General features: G+C 51.8%; 1 protein-coding gene across 2 annotated transcripts in view; it reads left to right on the forward strand.

The window, feature by feature from the left end:
- Positions 1 to 21,522, forward strand: part of LOC119451003 (elongation of very long chain fatty acids protein AAEL008004) — a 193,300-nt gene that overhangs the window by 64,231 nt on the left and 107,547 nt on the right. For both annotated transcript variants that reach the window (XM_049666391.1, XM_037714441.2), the window contains exon 2: positions 5,737 to 6,150. In XM_049666391.1, coding sequence (XP_049522348.1) covers positions 5,755 to 6,150 — 396 coding nt within the window. In that variant the 5' untranslated portion in view covers positions 5,737 to 5,754. The remainder of the gene's footprint in view (positions 1 to 5,736; positions 6,151 to 21,522) is intronic.

Raw genomic sequence — 21,522 nt, forward strand, 5'->3', positions numbered from 1 at the left:
CGCGTCGGCTGCAAAAGCAGTGACGTGGTCGTCTGTCACAGACCGGAGCGTGGCCACCACTATGCCTTCAGGTAACACTTGCTTCGTCAAGCCAAAATTGATGACGGGGAGACACATCCGATTAGCGGCAAGGGTAACGACGGAGTGTGGCACAGAGACGTCGTGCGCCAGGAGGACGTCACGAATAGGTGCAACGACATAGTCGCCATCAGGCACGGTTGCCGTTGAGGCCAATTCGACGAAGGCTAGGGCTTTTGGAGGTAACCGAACAAACGCTGTAGTGCAGAGGGTGTTCGGTGGTTCGGGGCGAACGTCGGAAACAAGAGGAAGCTCGAGGCACAGCGTACCGGTGCAACAGTCGATGAGGGCAGAATGCGTCGTCAGAAAGTCGAGCCCGAAGATGAAGTCGTGAGGGCAACTGGTCAGCACGGTGAACAGGACTGGAACGTGGCGGCCAGCAATTCCTACGCGCGCAATGCACATACCACTGACGGCAACAGTGGCGCCATTGGCGACGCGTACGGCCCGAGTGATGGCAGGCGTAAGAACTTTTTTGAGGCGACGACAAAGATTAGCGCTCATTATGGACACTTGGGCTCCAGTATCAACCAATGCCTTGAATGGAACACCATCCACGTCTACGTCAATTAGGTTCGCGTTCGTGAGGAGCGTCAGCGGAAGATTTGTACAGGACGGAAGGGATGCAGCACTACCTCCAAGAGCTGCATGGCCTGTTTTCCGTCCGGCGGTTTGGCGAGGAAAAGCGGCGAGGTTGGGGTGACGGGGAGCGACGGCGTTGAGGCGACGGCGATCGCCCGGAGGAGCGGCTGTCAGGGGCATCAGAAGTAGAGTACGGACGGCGAGGTGAGTAACGGCGAGCGTCGGCGTATGGGCGAGGAGCAGGGAATGAGCTCCAGTACGGCGGCATCCAGGTGCTGCGGCAGTGGCGGGATACGTGACCAACTCGGTGGCAACGGAAGCAGATCGGTTTGTCCTCGGGGGTACGCCATTCAGCAGGATTGCGTGGTCGGGGAGCGAAATACTGGTCGTTGAAGGATGTGGCCATGGGAATGGATGCCGAATCTGGTCGGGAGACAGAGCAGGCGGTAGGGATGCCAAGGTTGGCAATTTCTTGCCGCACAACTGCTTGTATGACGGAAATAGTAGGGGCCGCTGGGTCAAAGGTACCGTCGAGGGGTCGTGGATGAAGGGGGGCCGGACTCGCCGCTTCAATCTCACGGCGAACGATACAAGTGACGTTCTCTTGAAAAGGTCGTGTGGCAGGAAGAGCGGAGCAAGAGGACGTGGCAGGGGTGTTTGGGAGCCGGGAAAACTGTGGGATGACGCGGCGGCTTTTGGCTACCTCGAAGCGGCGGCATTCTTTGACGATGGCGTCGACAGTAGAAACGTCGTTATAGACGAGCAAGTTGAAGGCATCGTCCGCGATGCCTTTTAGGATATGGCCCACCTTGTCAACCTCGGTCATGTGCTCGTCGGCTTTCCGGCAAAGCGCGAGCACTTCCTGTATGTAGGCGACATACGACTCTGTCGACGACTGGACACGGGTAGCAAGCTCCTTTCCGCAGCCTGTTGGCGACCTGACGGGTTGCCAAAGAGGTCGCGAAGCCTCTCTTTGAAAGTGTCCCAGCTGGATATCTCAACCTCATGGGTGCGAAACCAGACAAGCGGTGTCCCGTGCAGATAATATATCACATTGGCAAGCATGATGGTAAGGTCCCAGTGGTGGCTTCGGCTAACACGCTCATACATGCTGAGCCAGTCGTCGACGTCAACGCCATTTTGGGCGGAGAATGTCCCAGGATCACGGAGACTAGGAACCGTAACGTACGTTGTGGTAGGCGCCGCAGGTGTAGGTGGCGACGGGGTGTTTCCATCGGAAGCCATGGCTGAGAAGACGACGGTGCGGCCGCTTCGGAGCTCCGTGGCGAGGACGGGGAACGTTCCACCTCCACCACGATGTTACGCGAAGAACGAGTCAGTAAGACGGGCACCTATTTACAGGATGTATTTACAACAGCGGTTGCAGCGCTGACCGGTTAGGTTCACAGCGCGAGCCCAGCTCCTTCTTCCTCTTCTTTTCTCGAGTGATAGCGCCCGCGCGCCTCGGTCAAACAGTCAAATACCACACGCGTGTAGCAATATCAAAGGAGCAAAAATGCATAAGAAAATCATTTAAAGGAGGAAAAATACATAAGAAAAGCACATAAGTGCGCACGTTTACTGATGTACATATACAAAATTGTGCTTACGTGTCGCATGCATGAATCGCTGTTACACTTCGGGTCATGTTCTTCAAACGGCTTAATTCTTTGATAAAACAGTAAGGAAATGACAAGCGCGCATTCGCAAAGAAAAAAAACGCGCACAATGATTGTCAATGAAAGCGAAGGAATGAGCGAGCTGTGCCGCCCTCCTTCTCGATAGCGCGACATGAGGGTCGCTTCGTGGGAAGGAAGGTCCATTGTTGACGTAACAAGGGGACTTGAAAAGCGCTCAGCTGTACGGAGAAGAGTTGTCTGCTTTCTTTACTTAACGATTCTCTCAATTTGTGGATTGCAGTTTCGACTTGGACGTTTTCCTAATTGTGAAATACGGCAACACGAACGGATTTCCACCCATCACTTAGTGGATCGGTAGCGAAGAGCAACTGCAGCATTGCTGTATTTGCGATACGCACCCGTTATCATAGTATCGCGTCAAGGGGCACCGAATGGAATGCGTTTCTCTTGCGGTGACAGCGCGCATCAGCACTATAGAAGCAGATGCAGAAGTGCTTGCAGTTATGAGCACGCTCATCTGCTTGTGCTGCGTCGAAACAGGGACGCAGTACGCTGCACCATAGCACATACAAAATAAGCTCTAACAAGAGGGAAACATGTATTTAGCGTTTCAACGACGTATCCAAACGTTGGCAAAACCGACGAGAAACGTCAGACGAACGCCCATAGAAACAGTGGCAAATCCGTCTAACGAAAGGAAGTTGTAGAGAGACGTCGGACGTAACTTTAGCCACAGCCTTCTCAATTACGTAGGGTACATTGGCACGCGTACATTGTTCAGCGTTTTCCCGCTGCACTTTTGCAGCGAAGCTGTCTATGGCTAGGATCCCGGGATTATTTCGCGTCCTTCACGTCGACATAAAACCAAGCTGGGCCGATCCCGGCGGCAATGCAGGGAAAGGCCGACACATGAAGCGAGCATACAGCACAGCTTTCGTTTTAGTACGAAACGCAAATAAAAAAGTCGCTGTTTCGCACGAGAGGCGAAGCATCAATTGAGATAGCAAATTTACTAGTAAATAGCTATACGGAGTAAGGATAGTAGTTTTATCGGCTGCATAAACTTGGACACATTCGCTTACTAACTCACTCTACCCGCATAGTGTCAGCGCGCACAAGCAAACACCAATAGATCACACTCGATGACCGCAGACAACCACTGTCAAAACGCCGGCTGAGCAAGCGCGGTACAGCAGCGAGCGAAGGTTCGTGCGGTCTACCGCTTCAACGGAAACTGAGCGGCGAAAGCACAGCGCATACAAAGGTAAGATCCCTGTGGAGATCGCTATCAAGATACGGTGAGCGCGGCAGCCCTGAGCGGTGCAAAGTACAAGTATGCAGTTGCTCGCAGTGTAGAAGCCGCGCCTCCTCCCTCCGGCGCTGCCTTCCCACTTGCCTCCTTTCACGTGGCAGATTGAGTAGCCCGTTCCCCTTGCGCCTGGTCGCAAGAAAGGCATTTGGTGCTGCAGCTAAACGTCACCTCCCCTCCCTCCCTCGCTCCTTCCCAACCTCCACGGCCTTTCGCACGACGGAAGACGTCGCGTCTGCTCACTGCCATGCGTTCGGTCGCTCTCCGTGAAAGCACGTGTCCCGCGCGTTTTCACTCGCGCATGCAGCATACGGCGACGATTTTATCGCCGTTGGACTAGATACGGAACCTCACGGTGACGACGACGACGGCAGACATGAGCTTGGAGTGGTTCAACCTCTTCGTGGAAGAGTTTAGCCTCGCTTACTTCAACGATTCGAATCAACCAGCTACCGTACATGGGCCATGCATCTATTTAAGCTTGGCCACAAACAATTCTCAAATCAGAAAGGAAAACATCAGTGTGTACCCTAGCGACGAAAAAGCAGTACGTTATAGCAGTAATTTCAATTAAATAAATAAAGTAAAGGTTTTGTTAACTCCATTGAAATGTGTGTTTGTGTCATATATCACTTTGAAGAGCACTGTGCGTAATAGGCGTACATTAGGGGATCGGCGTTTGACAAGTTGCACTACATTAGGCGCAACATATCTGCAGCTTCGCTAACCCACCATCTTTACAGGATTAGCGGTAATTTTATTGCGATAGCAATTATATGGACACTTCAACCGGATTTCTGCCGCCGGCGTCGCCGTTGTCGTCGCCGTGAGGTTCCGTATAAATTCCAAGGGCGATAAAATCGTCGCGCATGGCGTATGCGCGAGTGCAAGCGCGCGGGGGACGCGCGCTATCACGGAGAGCCAACGCACGGCGGAATGCAAACGCGACCGTCGCGCGAAAGGCCGTGGGGGTATTGGGGGAGGGAGGCGGGGCGACGCTGTGCTACGGCACCAAATGCGTATCTTGCAACCGAGCGCAAGGGGAACTGGCAGCGCAATCTCCCACGCGAAACCAAAAAAGCGGGAAGGCAGCGCCGGAGGGAGGGGGGGGGCAGCTTCTACTCTGCCAACAAATACGCTTGCACTGGCTGTGGTGGCGGTCACCCGTACCGTCTCTTATCTCCACACGGCTCTGACATTTGTATGCGCTGTGCATTCGCCGCTCAGTTTCCGTTGAAGTAATAGACCGCACGATTCTTCGCCCGCTGTAGCAGCTGCGCTTGCTGCCAGCGTTTTGACAGTCGTTGTCCGCGGTCATTCAGTGTGATCTATTCATGTTTGCTTGTGCGCGACGACACCATGCTTGTCAATTCAGTTACAAAGCGAATGTGTCCAAGTTTATGCAGCCGATAAAACTACTATCCCTACTCCGAATAGCTCTCTACCAATTTGCTATCGCAATTGATGCTTCACCTTCCGGGCGAAACTGCGACATTTTTTTTCACCGAATGACCACTGTTACAAAGTTATCACTCGGCGCCAGACGGCTACATGCATTGGAAGAATGCCGAATGTTTAGGGGTATGTAGGACCCTTAAAGGCCCCCGAATAGGGGTATTACATAGGGGGAACAGATTCATGAAATAATGCGACCTTCGCGCGTTACAGAAAAACAAAGTTATACAAGAAAAAAAGTTGTGATACATCATCATCATCATCATCAGCCTATATTTATGTCCACTGCAGGACGAAGGCCTCTCTCTGCGATCTCCAATTACCCCTGTCTTATGATACATCAGTTATACCAAAAGAATCTTGTCTAATCAGATCGAGTGCGCGACGCAAATATTGGTGTACACTTTGGAACGTACGCAAGTACGATCGATAACGGTGGTACGCAGCCTCTTATAAAACATAGGAGACTCCGTATGCACGATGCGTTATGTATAAATAGCTGGCCACCCGTGCATCTGGTTTCGAAGGCAACGCTATCATTGTGCTGCGAGTGTTACTCGTATTAGTGCGCACAAGTTGGCCTAATAAAGCGTTCTCGACGTTTGGCACCGAGTTCACTGCAACTTATGAATAAAGCGCCCGAGTGTTGACAAGGTGACGTTCTCGGCGCAGGTCTGCACCTTGGAAGGCATGTCGTCGTTGCAGTGGTTCCCGGATCCCGACCGACGATCGGAGGGCTGGTTCCTGACCGGCAGCGCGGCGCCACTGATGGCGTTGCTGGCGTTGTACGTGTACGCCGTCAAGGTGCTTGGTCCGCGGGCCATGAAGGGCCGTGCGCCCTTGCACATCCAGCCACTGGTGCTCGCGTACAACTTGTTCATGGTGCTCAACTGTGCCTTCTTCTTGGCCGAGTTCGTGCGGCTGGCGTTTATCGAGAACGGCTACAGCTTGTTGCTACAGGAGGTCGACTCGTCCATGCGGCCGGCAACGTTACGGCTTGTGAGACTTTCGTGGTGGTATTACATGTTCCGCATCTTCGAGTTTACCGAGACCCTCTTCTTCGTGCTGCGCAAGAAGTTTGGGCAGGTATGCACTTAATTTGAAATCGCTCTGCGACTCTAAGCATCGCGAGTGTTTCATCTCTGGGCTCAGCGCTTGTTGTTGCGTAAAAAGAAGAAAAGGGGAAAAAAAGCGAACAAGTTTGCACTCGGTCGTGCTAAGCTTAGGCACAGCGAAAGTGTCAATCCTCAAGTCTTACTGGCTGCTACTGATAGGCATTAACTTGGTTGCTGGCAGGTCTTAACTTGGTTTAACTTAACTACGCATGTAGGGAAGGTATTCTCGAGCGATAATTTTCGGAGGTAGCTTCTCTTTCGCGACATTTCGCGTGACTAGCGCTGGACGCGTCGGCGCCTACGAGCGACAGCGTTCCTGGCATGCCCCAAACGCGGGCAGGCAGGAGCCGTGTCTGTGTCGGGCGAAGCGAGCGCGCACCTGTGCCGGCGGTTACTAGGCCTCGCTACTGCTTCGGTGCATGCGCGGCTAGGCAACGCGGGCGGCGTCGGCAGCAGCTCTGCGAGTTGCCTTGTTGGTGCTGCTACAATTTGTTTCTCTCTCTCTCTATGTTGTTCTCATTTTCTCTTTCCCTCTTCCAAGCATTGCGCGCGCCACGCGCATGCTCTCCTTCCCTCTTCTTAACGTCCCATGTCAAGGCAGCATGTGCACGGCGCAAAGAGGAGGTGCGGCACACGCCGCTCCACGAGGTGGTTGCTAGGCAACGCGGTGGCGTCATAACTGGGCGAGGTTTCGCGATAGCAGGCGCCACTTTTTACGGTTAGCTAGAACAGCTTGGCTGTTAGAAAAATTAGCGTAGCTTGCACTAGAGGCGCAATGCTAAAGTGACAGCGGAGCTGATGGGCACCTAGCTGGTCCTGACTTTTGGGCTAGGCTAAGCACTACCAAATCAACCCCAGCATTTTGCGGAATTCATTGATTATTGATCGATTATCGATTAGCTATTGATCGGCTGTCGACTGGCTATCGAAGGTATTGGCCACATATTTGGGCTAGGCTAAGCACTACAAAGTCATCCCCAGCATTTCCCGAAATGTATTCTTTGCCGATTATCCATTCGCTATTGATTGGCTATCACAAGTTATTGGCTACGTATTTGGGCTAGGCAAAGCGCTACCAAGTCATCTCCAGCATTTTCTGAAATTTATTAATTATTGATCGATTATCGATTAGCTATTGATTGGCTATCGATTGGTTATCGCAAGATATTGGCCACATATTTGGGCTAGGCTAAGCACTACCAAGTCATCCCCAGCATTTTCCGGAATGTTCCGGTTTAGCTATTAATTGGCTATCGATTAGTTATCGATGACTGAATAAGCTTAAGTAGTCCTAACCATGCCTAGCTAGACTTAGCCAAGCTAAGCTTCGCTAGTTCACAGGGGTATGTGTCATTGCGCGACCCTTTCTGCACAACCGCCAGGATCGGCCCACATTTTTGCATTCAATAGACACGTTGCGCTCGGCTTAAACAGCTGCGCTGTTAAAACATGGGCAGTTTGCACTAGTGGCGCAAGGCTGGAGTAAACAGCGGAGCTGGTGATCGACCTACATTTCTTTCAGGTTTTACTAGGCTTGGCCAAGTTTTGCTAGGAAATACTAAGTGATGCTAGGCAAGGTATTCCGAATCGGCTCGCCGCTGACGCGCAGATTCTCGCTTGGCCGCCCAACGCGCTTCAAGATGAGCGGCTTCGGGTTTCCGGATCTTTTTGGTTCGGCCCATGTCAAGGCTACATGTACTCGCCACCAGGGGCGCAGCCAGGGGGGGGGGGAGGGTTGGGGGGGTTCAACCCCCCCCCCCCCCACTTACCCACCCTTTGTTCTCGTCTCTTCGCGCTGACATAATTCATGAAACCGGTGCTACTATCACAATTTCATTGCTGGGCGCTTCCGTTTGGGTTGTTAATTTACAGCGAATCATGTCTGCATATGGCAAAAACTGTCACGGTGTTTGTCAAGGCTTTGACACTCTGTGAAGTTTTGGGCGAGAATGTGGCGGGCCGCATTCTGAAGCAACAAATGCGGCAGCCGCATTTTAGATGATGGCGAAAACGCTCGAGGCCCGTTTACTTATATTTAGGTGCACGTTAAAGACCCCAGTTGGTCGAAATCTCCGTTATACATTTCCGCCGCTTCCCTTCAGGTGCCGGTTAGGCCGCGCTCGCGCAAGATAGTCTGCGTAGGCTTAGTCTGCGATTGCGACCCTACGGAAGGCTGGTAATTACTGTTGTGTTGTTGAATCCCAAACCAGCAATTACGGAAGGCTGGTCGTTGCTGTTTTGTTGTGGAATCCCAAACCAGCAATGTACACACGAAGGGGTTGATTACAGCAGTGAAATTCCACCGACTCGCAACAGAATGCACGAAACAGACAATCGACCAGCATGAATTACTGCTGTGCGCAGTACAGCGTAAGTAAACTCTTGTTGCAGGCGCTGACAGTTTTCGTCGGAGTTCACGCGTCCTGAGAAATTGATTATGTGCACTATGCACTGAACAAGACCGGAGTTCATTCCTGCATCACTAGTACACCAATCAGTCGAGATTCTGTGAGGTACAAGGCCGCTTCCTGTTTGCACCGGCGTAAGTGAAGCAGAAATGAGTTGCACGCACTACTTAAAATGCGTACACATGCCATATCTATGTTGTGCGGTGAAATATTTTGTACAATTCTGAATCTGTTGACGTAAAGGAAAATGACGGCTGCACGCTCGCACACAGCGGAAGACACAGCGGCCCATGCACTTGCCGCAGGAAATGCAACTCTCCCGTATGAGGGAGCAGGGCGACGAAAGCTTCGAAAAAAAAAGCATTGCTATGGAAGTAGGTATAGCCTGGACACTCGTGCATTTTCACAAGTATATAGCCGTCCTTCACTTGTGAAACGCACTTCGCCCGGACGAGGACGACGCTATCTACGCTTAACGGAAATTAACAATTAATGATGTCTTCTCCGATCGCACGGGTCATCTCAATGATGCGTTTTCGAAGACTGGTCCATTCAGTGGCGCGATGAGAGACCGTTGCTCCAAACGCCCACTGTACCTGTCGTACTTACTGTATTTACTCAGCTTACTTTACTTTTTACTTAATTTCTGCACAAGCAAACGCACACGCGAGGGGGGTCCCATGTCTGTGATATACATGTGTAATGTCTGCTTAAACTACCGATATTTGTTACCGATCACGTGACGTAGAGGAAAGCATAAGCTTGCCCCCCCCCCCCCCGGTCGGGCCGGTGAACCCCCCCCCCCCCCCCCCGATCAAAATATCTGGCTACGCCCCTGCTCGCCACAGAGTCAACGAGAGTTCTGCTGCCGTCGCGGTGGTTCCGAGCTTTATCTCCCCGGTGACGTCACTGCCAAACTGCGCCTCCACACTTGCCGGGGCGTGGCTGGTGGAAACCTGCCGAGCCGACGCCAGAGGCGCCTGCTGCAGTCACGGACTAAAACCCCTTGATGATAGAAAGTAGCGACACGCTTTGATCTACGCCGCAACAACCTCGCCGGCGCGGTCAACCTCCTCTTTTATTGCGATAGCAATTATATGGACACTTCAACCGGATTTCTGCCGTCGGCGTCGCCATCGCCGTCGCCGTGAGGTTCCCTATAGATAAAATCTTCGCCGCGCGCCGTATGCCCGAGCGGAAGCGTGCGGGGACGCGCGCTGTCACGGAGAGCGCACGCACTCAATCTCCCACGCGCAAGCAAGGAAGCGGGAAGCCAGCGCCGGAAGGAGCGGGGGGGGGGGGGGGGGCGCACTTCTACGCTGCCAACAACCGCGCTCGTCTCTCTGCCCGCACCGTCTCTTATCTCCCCACGGCTCTGACCTTTATGCGCCGTGCATTCGCCGCTCAGTTTCCGGTGAAGCGATAGACCGCACGTACCTTCGCCGCTGCGGCGTTTGCGCTTGCTGCCAGCGTTTTGACAGTCGTTGTCTGCAGTCATTCAGTGTGATCTATTCATGTTTGTTTGTGCGCGCTCACACCACGCTTGTTCATTCAGTTAGTAATAGTCGGGCCACATTTTCCAACGCACGCTACACATGCAATGCTGCCCGGATCGGCAGTGCAGCGCTACAGGTGTGTCCCTTCGCACGCGCTGCCCACGGGAAGCGCTTCTCATCAACACCACCGTTTCACACGCGCCTTCTCGTGGTCATCGAGTGTCTCTTCATGTCGGTCTACTTACGCCGCAGCACACCTGCTTACTTAATCAGCTCATGTTTACTACAATTCATATTGCTACCAAAGCCGCTCACCTTACTTCGTATGACATTGCTGTGCTGCTATCGCATTCATTGCTTGGCCCTTCGGGCGAAACTGTCACATTTTTTTCTCCCCCGCTTTCGCGGAGGCAGCGCATCCGCCACGCTGAATGGCTGCGGCGCGCGAGACTACCCCGTCATGTGACCCTGACGTCACGAAAACGGCGGGGAAACTGGCTTTCGTGCGCCTTTAGTTTCTCCCGCCCGTCATGCGCAGTCCAAGTAGTGGTCGCCCTGCCGCTCCGAACGTGTTTCCCAAGTTTTTCCATCCTTTCGTAGGAATCTGAGATTCATTCTCCGTGAAAATGCCTTGCTGCTGCGCGTTTCAATCACGGTGGAAGAATATTCTTACACCATGGTTTCAATGCAGCAGCAGGCCAGAGAAAGGGCAAGCCTTATTTTATCCCCCGAGGTGAACGGAATGTCGTGCGTCGGAAGCAGTGGCTCCATAACATCGGGAGAAGGGATTTCGCCCCTTCTAAGCACGCCGTTCTTTGCGAGGTGAATGTTGCAGCTTTCCTCATATTTGTGGATGAAGTTGCATGGAGATTTTAATGCTCTTCGCATAGCTGGACTCTTCGTTCAGTTCAATACAGAGCACCGATAACTGTGCATATAGTTTTTTTTTTAAGTGAGTCGGTTGAAATTTTCGTTGACTCTTCGAGTCGTGACAAAGCTTATTCTGTTTTCGCGCGTGCGTTAGTTTTCAAATGTATGTAATTTGTGAGTTAATACCTGTAACTCATATTTTGTCGTTGTGTGCGTGTGTGTGTGCGTGTATGTGTGTGCATGTATGTGTGTGCGCGTGTGTGTGTCTGCGTGTGATCCTTGCGCCTGATACTTGTGAAGCCAAGGAACTATTTTACTCTTATTGCGTGCTTATTGTATCTTTGCAAAGTTTCAATACTGCGAGCATTTTTTTTCTTTACGTACTTGATGTTGCGAAGGCATAAACCGCAATATATAAGTAGATAAGTGGTACTACGTATTATGTACTATTCGCGCATGCTCATTAAGTACAAGCCACGCGCTTCTGATAATCTCCCTTAATTCTGATAAACTTGATAGCTTGAAGTCTGTAAGTTAATTATCAAGTTCCAGTCTTAGCAGTTTCCGTGTAAGCAATCAACCTTTTTTTTTGAGAGAGAGAGAGACTTAGGTTACTCCCAGGGGTGATGGAATGTAATTTCTCGTCGTTTCATAGTGACGGAATACAGGCGCGTGTGTAAAGTCCTATGTTGCCTGTTTCGCAAACACATTTTGCACAATGGCATTGGTACAAAGGCTTTTGGCCCACTCCTTTTGGCGAATTCACTTTAAGTAAACTATCACATTTCTTCTTGGTTACCTTCTCTGAGCCTTTTAAGAGCCAGGATTATGAACCAAATTCTCGTTTATACTCGACGCTGCTTATATTGTATGCACCCAATACACCTCCGCGTTACGGACAACCCAAGTGGCGACGTGGAGGTAAACAGCTCAGCCACTGCTTGTTACTCATTTTTTCGGAGTGCTTCCGCTTGTATTTATCGAAGCGTCCTCAAAAAAAATGTCACGACGTTCTATCGGAAACGTACTTTCGTCATGACAGTTTCACATGGGATAAATTCCCATACAACGCTTCAAAGGGCCGAATAAACAAGCGCGCGCATTGATTCTAATGCGGCTGCAGCAAGCCACTGGAGGGTTCAGCGCCGCGCCGGCCCGGTGAGGGGGAGAGATCCGAGGAGAATTGAGGAGGAAAGCACGCGCGCGGGGGAGAGTGTCGCTACTTTCTAACATCAAGGGGCTTTCTAACATCAAGACCTGAGACCTATGCTCCCAATCAAAAGCCTTTATAGGAGGCATTGTCCCAATCTATTGTCGCGACGAGAAAACCACCGCGCAACGAAACAAGCGCCCTGCGACTTCTGCAACATACCGCGCCCGTGCGAGCAGAATTGCGGAGCGCCAACAAGGAACCTGCCCAACTTTTTTCTGCCACAGAAGTGGGCGAAGAAATTGTTTTTTTTTTATACTTCTACCTACTTGTTTCCTAGAAATGGACAATGAATAAACGGAAGGAGCGGACACCTCCGAAGCGGCTGTGGTGGGTTCGCCCAGCTTTGCAAAAGCGCGAGAAGTTGGGTCACCCCAAGGCTTCGTTGCTGCACCTCCGGTCGCGCGAGGTTGAATACTATCGCGAGTATTGTTGACAGTACGTTTTAGTACCACTCTTGTCGTAGAGAAAGTGGTGGATCTAGATCCCGTCGAGCACCATCGCAGCCTACACTTTTGGTGCCATGTACAATTTTACGACCGGATGTTTACATGCTAGTGGAGCTTCCGGTCGAGCGGAACGACTTTCCGCAGCGATTCCGCCTCGCCGTGGCGAAAAAATCGGTCCGAGACCGATTTTGCTTTCCGCCTGGTTTTCCGCCCGCTTCGCCGCCTAGGCGGGCGGATTTTTAGAAGTTTTTGCCGCTTCCGCCTGCTTCGAGACCAAGTGTGAACGTAGCCTAACGTGTACCGAAGAGGTGCCCAGAATACGCGGCGCACATCTAACATCGGGATAGCGTTGGTTGCGCGCCTCGTCTGAAACGCATCTCGTCGCACGCGGCGGTTCCAGGCACGTTAACTAGATGGCGCCACCATACTGCGAGCGATGAGTCATCACGAGCGATGAGTCATACTACAAGCGATGAGTCACCATACAATCCAGGTGACTCTTCGCTCGGTTTTTGGATTCACCAGACACATTACGCCCGGCTTGAACAGCTCCGGTGTTAAAGGACCCCTAAACCACCTCAGATATTTTTTGAACATTTCAAGTAAACACGCGCATCGAGTTCAGAATGCCGTCACGATCAACGATGCCAAACGCTGCAGCGCTACGCGCCGCGGGAGCGCCACAAAATAAAAAAAAATGCCGTCCTCCTCCCCTCGCCTTTCCGGTATCCCCAGCGATCGTCATGATGTCAGCGGGGGGGAATCTGGTGATGTCAACGGTGGAAACGATGTCCATTGGTCGAACAAGAACTTACGACTTCCGGTTTGTCTGTTAGCATGGCACGCGCGCTCCCTGCTCGTCCTCGCCTTGTTGCTCGCTTGTGCGCGCTTGCGCATAGGTAATTGCAGCCCACAACGCAAGTGCCAAATCGCTCGTGTTCCAACACAGTCATGCTTAGCGGTATGATTAACTGTGCGAACAGTGTCGGCCTTTCCAGACGTGCACGCAACGCAGGGTCTATAGCGGCACGCTTCGCATAACACGCGCCGGCACCGCAGCAACAGCGGGTAGCCGAGAAGCGCCGAGTCTACGTCCACGTTACCGGCACGCTAACTCGCCGCACGCCGTTTGCCGTTCGCGGGCCGCCGGTAGACAGCGGTTTTGCTCGCGAACGGCGAGATTTCCTTGCCGTGAGTAGAGAGGATGAGACCGGGACTCATTTGTGCGGCAGCCTCACCGCCGCTGATCGCTCGACGGCGCCGATATCATTGCTAGGCATTTTCCGGTTCCCTTCAAAGCTAAAGCGGATGGCGCTTCGAAATGAATTACCGACGCTCAGAAGCCGCAATATTTTCTAATCGTTGTTATCGCTCTTCGCAATAATTGTACACAAAGAAGAACAATACGCTGATATTAGCGGCGCCGTCGGCTGCGATGCGAGCACAGCCGAGCCGGTGGTCTCTCGTCGGTAGCCGTGCCCTCAGCTGCAGCCGTTGTTTTCGTTGCCGGTGGCGGAGGCGCGCAGCTTCGCGGTCGTCCATTGGTCTGTTGATCGTGCAGCGGGCGGGGCGCCGGCCGAACTGCCGTCCACTTTGGACACCTCTCGCGCGGCAGACTGGAGGCCGGTTCGTCGTCCGTATATGTGCCGCTAGCATCATGGCTAGAGTGGACGTGCCTTAACCGGAAGTAGGCAGTGTTTTGAGAAGCGCGTTGGCGATGACGTTTGTCACGTGAAATTTCGAGCAGCACTCGGCGAGGAGGGGAGACCAGCCGACGAGGAGAGTAGCGAAGGAAAGAGCGAAATGAGGGAGGGCTGTTTTTCGACCATCAAACGCGCGTAACTCCGCTATTACGTAACCATTTCGAAGAATTCTCGCGGCTACGTGTTCTTTGTAGACTCGTGCACAAGTGCAACGCCAGAACTAAATTTCGACCTCTGGGTGGTTTAGGGGCCCTTTAAAGAAGTCACAGGCCTGCGCGGCACACGCAGCACAGACGCAGCGTAAGCTGGTGGAGTGGCTCAACAGTAGCTCCAATTTGGGCACCACGCACAACAGGGTTTTCGCGGCAGTCTGTTCGCCTAGTTTTGATGAGAACGATCTGAACGGTCCGCCCGGCGTCGACGGCGAGCTGCGGCTTGTAATACTCTCTGCACAGCAGTCTGCTGAGCCCGATCAAGCCTTACAACTGCAACTTGCATGTCAGGCACGCCGCGTTTGCAGGCATAACTAGATGGTGCCACCATACTGGCGGTGGCTGGGGATCGCGTTTTTTTTATTGCGCGCCTTATTAGAGTGACCTAGAATCAAGCTGAATGGCACCTCGTCGTCCGCGCCTGCGCACGATATGTTTGCAGGCGCCATAATTAGATGGCGTCACCATACTGGCGAAGACTCGGATCGTCTGCGCCTGCTTTAAAGGTAATTTTTCCGGCGCCCGATAGCAAGCGCTTGCGTGGCTCAGTGGTAGAGTATCTGGCTCCCACGCAGCGGGTGCGGATTTGATCCCGGCGGGAACCGGGTATTTTTCGCATTTCCAGCGATAGCGGCTACGTTCGATTTACGCCGGCGGCAGCATCATCGCGAACCGTAACGCTATTGGAATGAGTCCATAACAGCTGACGCTGTAAAAAAAATTTACAAAGACCTTTCACTTAGTGAACACGGGTGACGATCACGTGCAATTCGTGTGCTATAGAGGACACGAAGCTGTCGGCCCTCGGTGCGCCTAGATGCCTAAACTGTCCGCATCGCTTTCAAGTCGCGCGGCCACGCCTTACGCTGCAGCAACCCCCGGTTGGAGGACGGCGCGCTTCTTCCCCGCTTTCACCCTTTGAGCGATTAAGCTGCCATATATATTGCAAAAAGGTAAGGCGTGCAGACATGGCAGAAGTGGACACGAACGCCGATTATCAACTGAAGGAAGCACTCAGGCGAAAAAAAGAAAGAAGGCACAAAGCTCTCTGCGCATGCTCTGAAATGGTAGCACCGTGTGTCAATCCGGTACACGTGCAGGTTTAGGTGAGAGATAACTGTTAACACATGTGATCTCTTCCTTATGTGAAGTGATCGAAGGCTGACTCGCGCACGCACTTTCACCATTATTGATATGCCAAGCCTTGTTGACCATTAGACTCGTATCTTCATTCTTATGGCTGTACAATATCGCGCATTCATCTAACTCGGGCGTGCAGTTACAATCTTGGCAGTCTTGGCAATGTAAGGAAAGATTAGAAGGCGATAAACCGGTTAACGACCTTTATTGTTCCATTAGCCTCTGTTACGGGCTGGGGTTTGGTGAACCTTCAACAGCGTCTGCTGAGAGCTCGAACCAGGTTAACCATCGGAGTGCGTCCGGCAGGGAAGACGAGGCGACGTAAAAAGAAATAACACAATTTAATACATGGTTACGGGTGAGCGGTGTGCTCCAAAGAAACATACGAGAAACGGTCGGCGTGCATGCACCTGCACGCTAGAACAAAGCAAAAGTGTTCTCCACGTGGCTGCTTGCTGGCTTTCTTATACCCTCCACCATCCGAGCACTCTCCCCCTCCTGCCCTCACTGCAGGACAGGGCAAACCAGACGAAATAGTGAGGGTAGGTGAGCATGGCGGGGTGAACGTCCCCAGCGGGGGTGAGATGGTCGCAAGACGGCACGGCAGGTTTCGTCTCTGACGTATATCTGACCCTCGCGACGGACACGTCTGTTCATGTTGACGAGCGAGATCGCTAGGCGGGCCGTTTCCCATGCGTTTGCACGTGGTCTGGGCATGGCCGCTCTAAGTGAATCGCAACAGACTGCACGTCGTACGGACATGGCGGCTCCAAGTTAATCGTAACACCTCTGTTTGATACACCCCCTGTTTGCCATACGTAGAAATGGGCACAGCTAAAGGGAAATTTATATACCACACCCATACGACAGGCAGTAGAATTGTTGTTCTTGATGTGCTTCACTGGACAAATATCTGCTCTTTTTTGCCTTTCACCTGCTCCTTTTTTCTCTGCACGGCAGCGCAAATCTTACCTAGATTATTGAGAGCTGTAAAAACCACATTAGCACCATATCTACTTGCAACTTTCTTAAGGTTGTGCGATACTGAATGAATGCAAGGAATATAGCCACGACTCTTGCTATTACTGCTTTCTGTAATCACGTCCGCCCCCCCGCGAAATTGACTTCTTTAGGCGTTCAGCTACAGTGGCCACTGCCACGCTAGGATAACCTGCTTGTAATAGGCGCCGGACCTGTGCATTAAAACTGGCGCTCATTTTGTGCATGTATGATCTAGTGAGAGAAGACTTAAGGCACGACATGGCAATTCCGTTTTTTACTACTTTGGAATGCTTCGATTGAAACTTCAGCAATGGCTTCGAAGACCTAGGGGAGTACTGCCAACACACGTGATTTTTTTCGAAGACCAAGGAAATGTCCAGAAACTGTACTACGCAATTCCATTGTGAACTTTATCCTCCTCCATCAAGTTTAAATTGCTCACTTACTGAGGTAGCAGCGCAATCAACGGCATCCCTATTGCAGAAAATTAGGTAATCATCAGCGTGTCGAAATACAATAATAAAACAATCGCCCAAGGCCTTCTCTAAGCAGCTGTGAATCTTGCTCAGGTAAACATCACTAAGAAAAGGGGCAACCTTTGAACCAATACAAATTCCTGATTTCTACAGAAACATGCCATCTCTGCGCCCAACCAGCGTCGGCTTTCAGTACATTGAAAGAATTTCTAGAAAAGCACCCGTGGAAATGCCGCATCTGTCTAAAAAAACCAACTCTTGCACTTTTTCTTTAATGTACTCTTTCACGAAATTGAACAACTCGTCATGCGGCAAGGAGTAATGCAAGTCTTCGATATCCATACTAAAAGCTGTACAATCATTGGGATTTTTCTCTGTAAAAAAAAGTCGAGTTTCGCCCGAAAGGAGAAGCACAAATTCCGATGGCAAAATATAGGGAAAGGATAGCAGTTTTATCGGCTGTATAAACTTGGACACATTCGCTTACTAACTCAATTAACAAGTGTGGTGTCAGCGCGCACAAGCAAACATGAATAGATCACACTCGATAACCGCACACAACCGCTGTCAAAACGCTGGCGTGAGCAAGCGCGCCGGCAGCAGCGAGCGAAGGTTCATGCGGTCAATCACTTCAACGGAAACTGAGCGGCGAAAGCAAAGCGCGTACAAAGGTAGGAGCCGTGTTGCAGATGGCTTTCAAGATACGGTGCGCGCGACCACCCGCCGCCGCGCAAAGTACAAGCACGCAGTTGCTCGCAGAGCAGAAGTCGCACCGCCTCCCTCCCGCGCTGCCTTCCCGCTTTCCTCCTTTCGCCTGCGAGATTCCAGTTTTGCTTGCACCCGGTCGCAAGATACGCATTTGGTACCGCAGCACAACGTCGCCTCCCCTCCCTCCGTCACATCCCCCCACGGCCTTTCGCACCACAGTAGACGCCCCGTTTGCTCTCCGCCGTGTGTTCGCTCCCCGTGAAAGTGCGCGTCTCTCGAGTGCTTTCACGCGCACATACAGCATACAGCGCGCGGCGACGATTTTATCGCCCTTGGACTTCATACGGAACCTCACGGAGATGACACCGCCCATGGCAGAAATCCGCTTGGAGTGTCATATAATTGCTATCGCAATAAAACTGAACTAATGCCTGAGAATCACGCAAGCGAAAGGGGTCTGAAATAAATCTCGCAGTTCACCTGAACGGCGAAGCAACAATTGCGATATCAAATTAGCAGAGAGTTATACGGAGTAAGGATAGTAGTTTTATCATCTGTATAAACTTTGACATGCAGCAGCACCAGCAACGCGCAAAACTGTTGTCGACGCCGTCGGCGTTTTGCCCGCGTTCGTATCGAACGCGCGCGGCGTTGGCGACTGTTGCCGGTGCCTCTGGGGCCAGCTCGGAGGTTTTCGACGAGCTCAGAATGGGGGACTCGTCGAGCAGCGTCGGACGTTTTTATCGCCTTCTCGCCTCGCAACGTTTTTATCAGAAGTTTTTACCATCTTCTCGCCTCGCAACGTTTTTATATAAATACGCATTTGGTGCCGCAGCTAAACGTCGCCTCCCCTACCTCCCTCCTGTCCCCCCACGGCCTTTCGCGCGACGGAACAAGTCGCGGTTGCTCTCCGCCGTGCTTTCGCTCCCCGTAAAAGCGCGCGTCCCTCGCGTGCTTTCACTCGCACATACAGCCTCCGGCGCGCGGCGACGATTTCATCACCGTTGGACTCTATACGGAACCTCACGGCGACGGCGACAATGACGCCGACGGCAAAAATCCGCATTGAGTGTCCATATAATTGCTATCGCAATAAAAAGTCGCAGTTTCGCCCGAAAGGCGAAGCATCGATTGCGATAGCAAATTAGGAGACAGCTATAGGAAGCTTTATACACCGTATAAAGTTGTAAATATTCGCTTACTAACTAAATAAGCAAGCACGGTGTCACGCGCGCACAGCCAAACATGGACACATCTCGCTCGATGACCGCGGCAACTGTTTAAAGCGATGGAATGAGACAGCGCCTGCAGCAGCGGGCAAATTGACCTTCGCGTTGTCTCGCTACAACGCGAACTAAACGTCGAAAGCAGAGCACATACGAAGCTATCGGCACTTGGCGCATGCACTTTGTACCCATCGTAGATCGCTTTGAAGATGAGGTCCCCGCGGCGCGCACTTTGGCCACGTAGCAGATCGCTTTCAAGATACGGTGCCCTCGCGGAAGCTCCGTCAGTAGCAGCCGCAAGAGCAGAACGCGCCCCCATCCCTACCGTCTCTGTCACCTCCTCCCAGTGCCCCGCGAGCGAACGGAGAGCGCGCGCTTCCGGCCACCTTCCTCTCTCGCGTGCGTGAGACTAAGCTGCGGTTGGCAGCTCACCCTCGCACGCTTTCACTCGCACACACAGCGTTAGGCACGCGGCGACGCTTTTATCGACGTTGGACTTTATGCGGAACCTCTCGAGGACGGCGACGGCAAAAATGCGCTTGGAGTGTCCATATAATTGCTATCGCAATAAAAAGCTGGTGAAGCTAAGCAGTTCTTCAGGTAACTAGCCACACAGACCTGCCATGTCCCTTTCTCTGACACTATAGGACGAAAAGGAATCTCTTGCTTATGGGTCTTCGCCGAGAAAAACAGTTCTAAGGTGAGCGATTTTGCTTTCTTGACATTATCTAGATTGTCTGAACAGGAGGTCGACCCAGTGCTGGATTAAGAAATTTCGGGACCCGGGGCTCACTGCATCGTTGGGGCCTTACTGACGACGATAATGCTCATGATGACTGGTTTGAGACGCGGAATTTGCCCACATGTTACGTTCGCTGATTAGGGATAAAATATACATCATTTTTATGGGTTCGGGAAAGTAATCTTCAGCGTGATTTGTAGTACTATTTAACGGTTATTATCTGACTTGCACGTCGGTATATTTAAAGCGTCAGTCCATCACAAATTCACAATTAGTCGAAGTGCCTCATCGGCACACAGCACGGACCAAAAAACAGAAGCGCATATCCTTCAAAACAAGAAACATTTTATAAGCCATTCAATCAAGTTATAACACATAACATTCAACAAAACGTATGTAGAATCGCAACATTTGAACATTGAAATAACCATACGAATCACGTACAATACTTTTAAATCAATATTTACATTCAATACGACAGGGAAAAACAATCACGTCGGACTCAAATTTCATCACTCGTGCCAAAATGGGAACAAAGAACGACTTACTTCACGCTGTTCATTGACCAAAAAAAGCAAGTGAAAGAAAAAAAAACAACGACCGCGATGGCTGTCAAGAAGTTGCCCAGGCCGTCGGTTTTCGATGATAACGTGGGCAGCAACACGCTCAGCAACTTTTTACAGCGTAAGCTGTTATGGACTCATTCCAATAGCCGTTTCGGGTCGCGATGATGCCGCCCTGCCGCTGGTGGCGTCCGCCGCCTAACCACTATCGCCGGAAACGCGAAAAAAGTACCCGATTCCCACCGGAATTGAACCCGTGCCCACTGCGTGGGAGCCGGATACTCTACTAATGAGCTACGCAAGCGCTTGCCATCGGGCTTGGAAAATACCTTATAAGGCAAACGCAGGGGGAGACGACTCGAGCCTCCGCCAGTATGGTGGCGCCATCTAGATAAGATGCTGAAAATGCAGTGGCCGCAGGCGCAGACGACGATATGCGATTCAGACGAGGCGCGCATTCTCGAGCTACCGAGCCTCCGCAACTATGGTAGCGCCATCTAGTTAAGGTGCCTGCAAACGCGGCGCGCCTGACATGTAAGTTGCAGTTGTAAGGCTTCATCGGGCTCAGTATACAGCTGTGCAAAGAGTATTACAAGCCGCAGCTCGCCGTCGATGCCGGGCGAACAGTTCCGATCGTCCTCGTCAAAACGAGGCGAACAGACTGCCGCGAAGACCCTGTTGTGCGTGGTGCCCAAATTGGAGCTACTCTTGAGCCGCTCCACCAGCTTACGCTGTGACTGTGCTGCGTGTGCCACGCAGGCCTGTGACTTTTTTTTTTCAGATGGTCGAGCGGGACCCCTGAAAGTTGGGGGCCCGGGCCTGCAGCCCCTATAGCCCCCACCTTAATCCGGCACTGGGTCGACCGCACGTTCCTTAAGTGCCGAAGGCTTGAGTTTTACTGGCTGAAAATTCTTTTTCATAGCTGATATCGCTTTTACTCAAAACATCTCTTCTGGCATAATTACGAAATAACCTTCCTTGTCTGATATTACTGGCCCAAGTTTATGCTCCACAATATAATTAACCATCGGTCGGACAGGGTCAGACGTCTTAATAGGAATATTCGATTGTTTAATGCTAGCAATGCACTCTGAAATACAGCGCGAGCGTTCTTCTTCCAGGACAAACCTGGTTATGC

Source organism: Dermacentor silvarum, chromosome 4 (assembly GCF_013339745.2).
Source record: "Dermacentor silvarum isolate Dsil-2018 chromosome 4, BIME_Dsil_1.4, whole genome shotgun sequence".
Taxonomy (NCBI): Eukaryota; Metazoa; Arthropoda; class Arachnida; order Ixodida; family Ixodidae; genus Dermacentor; species Dermacentor silvarum.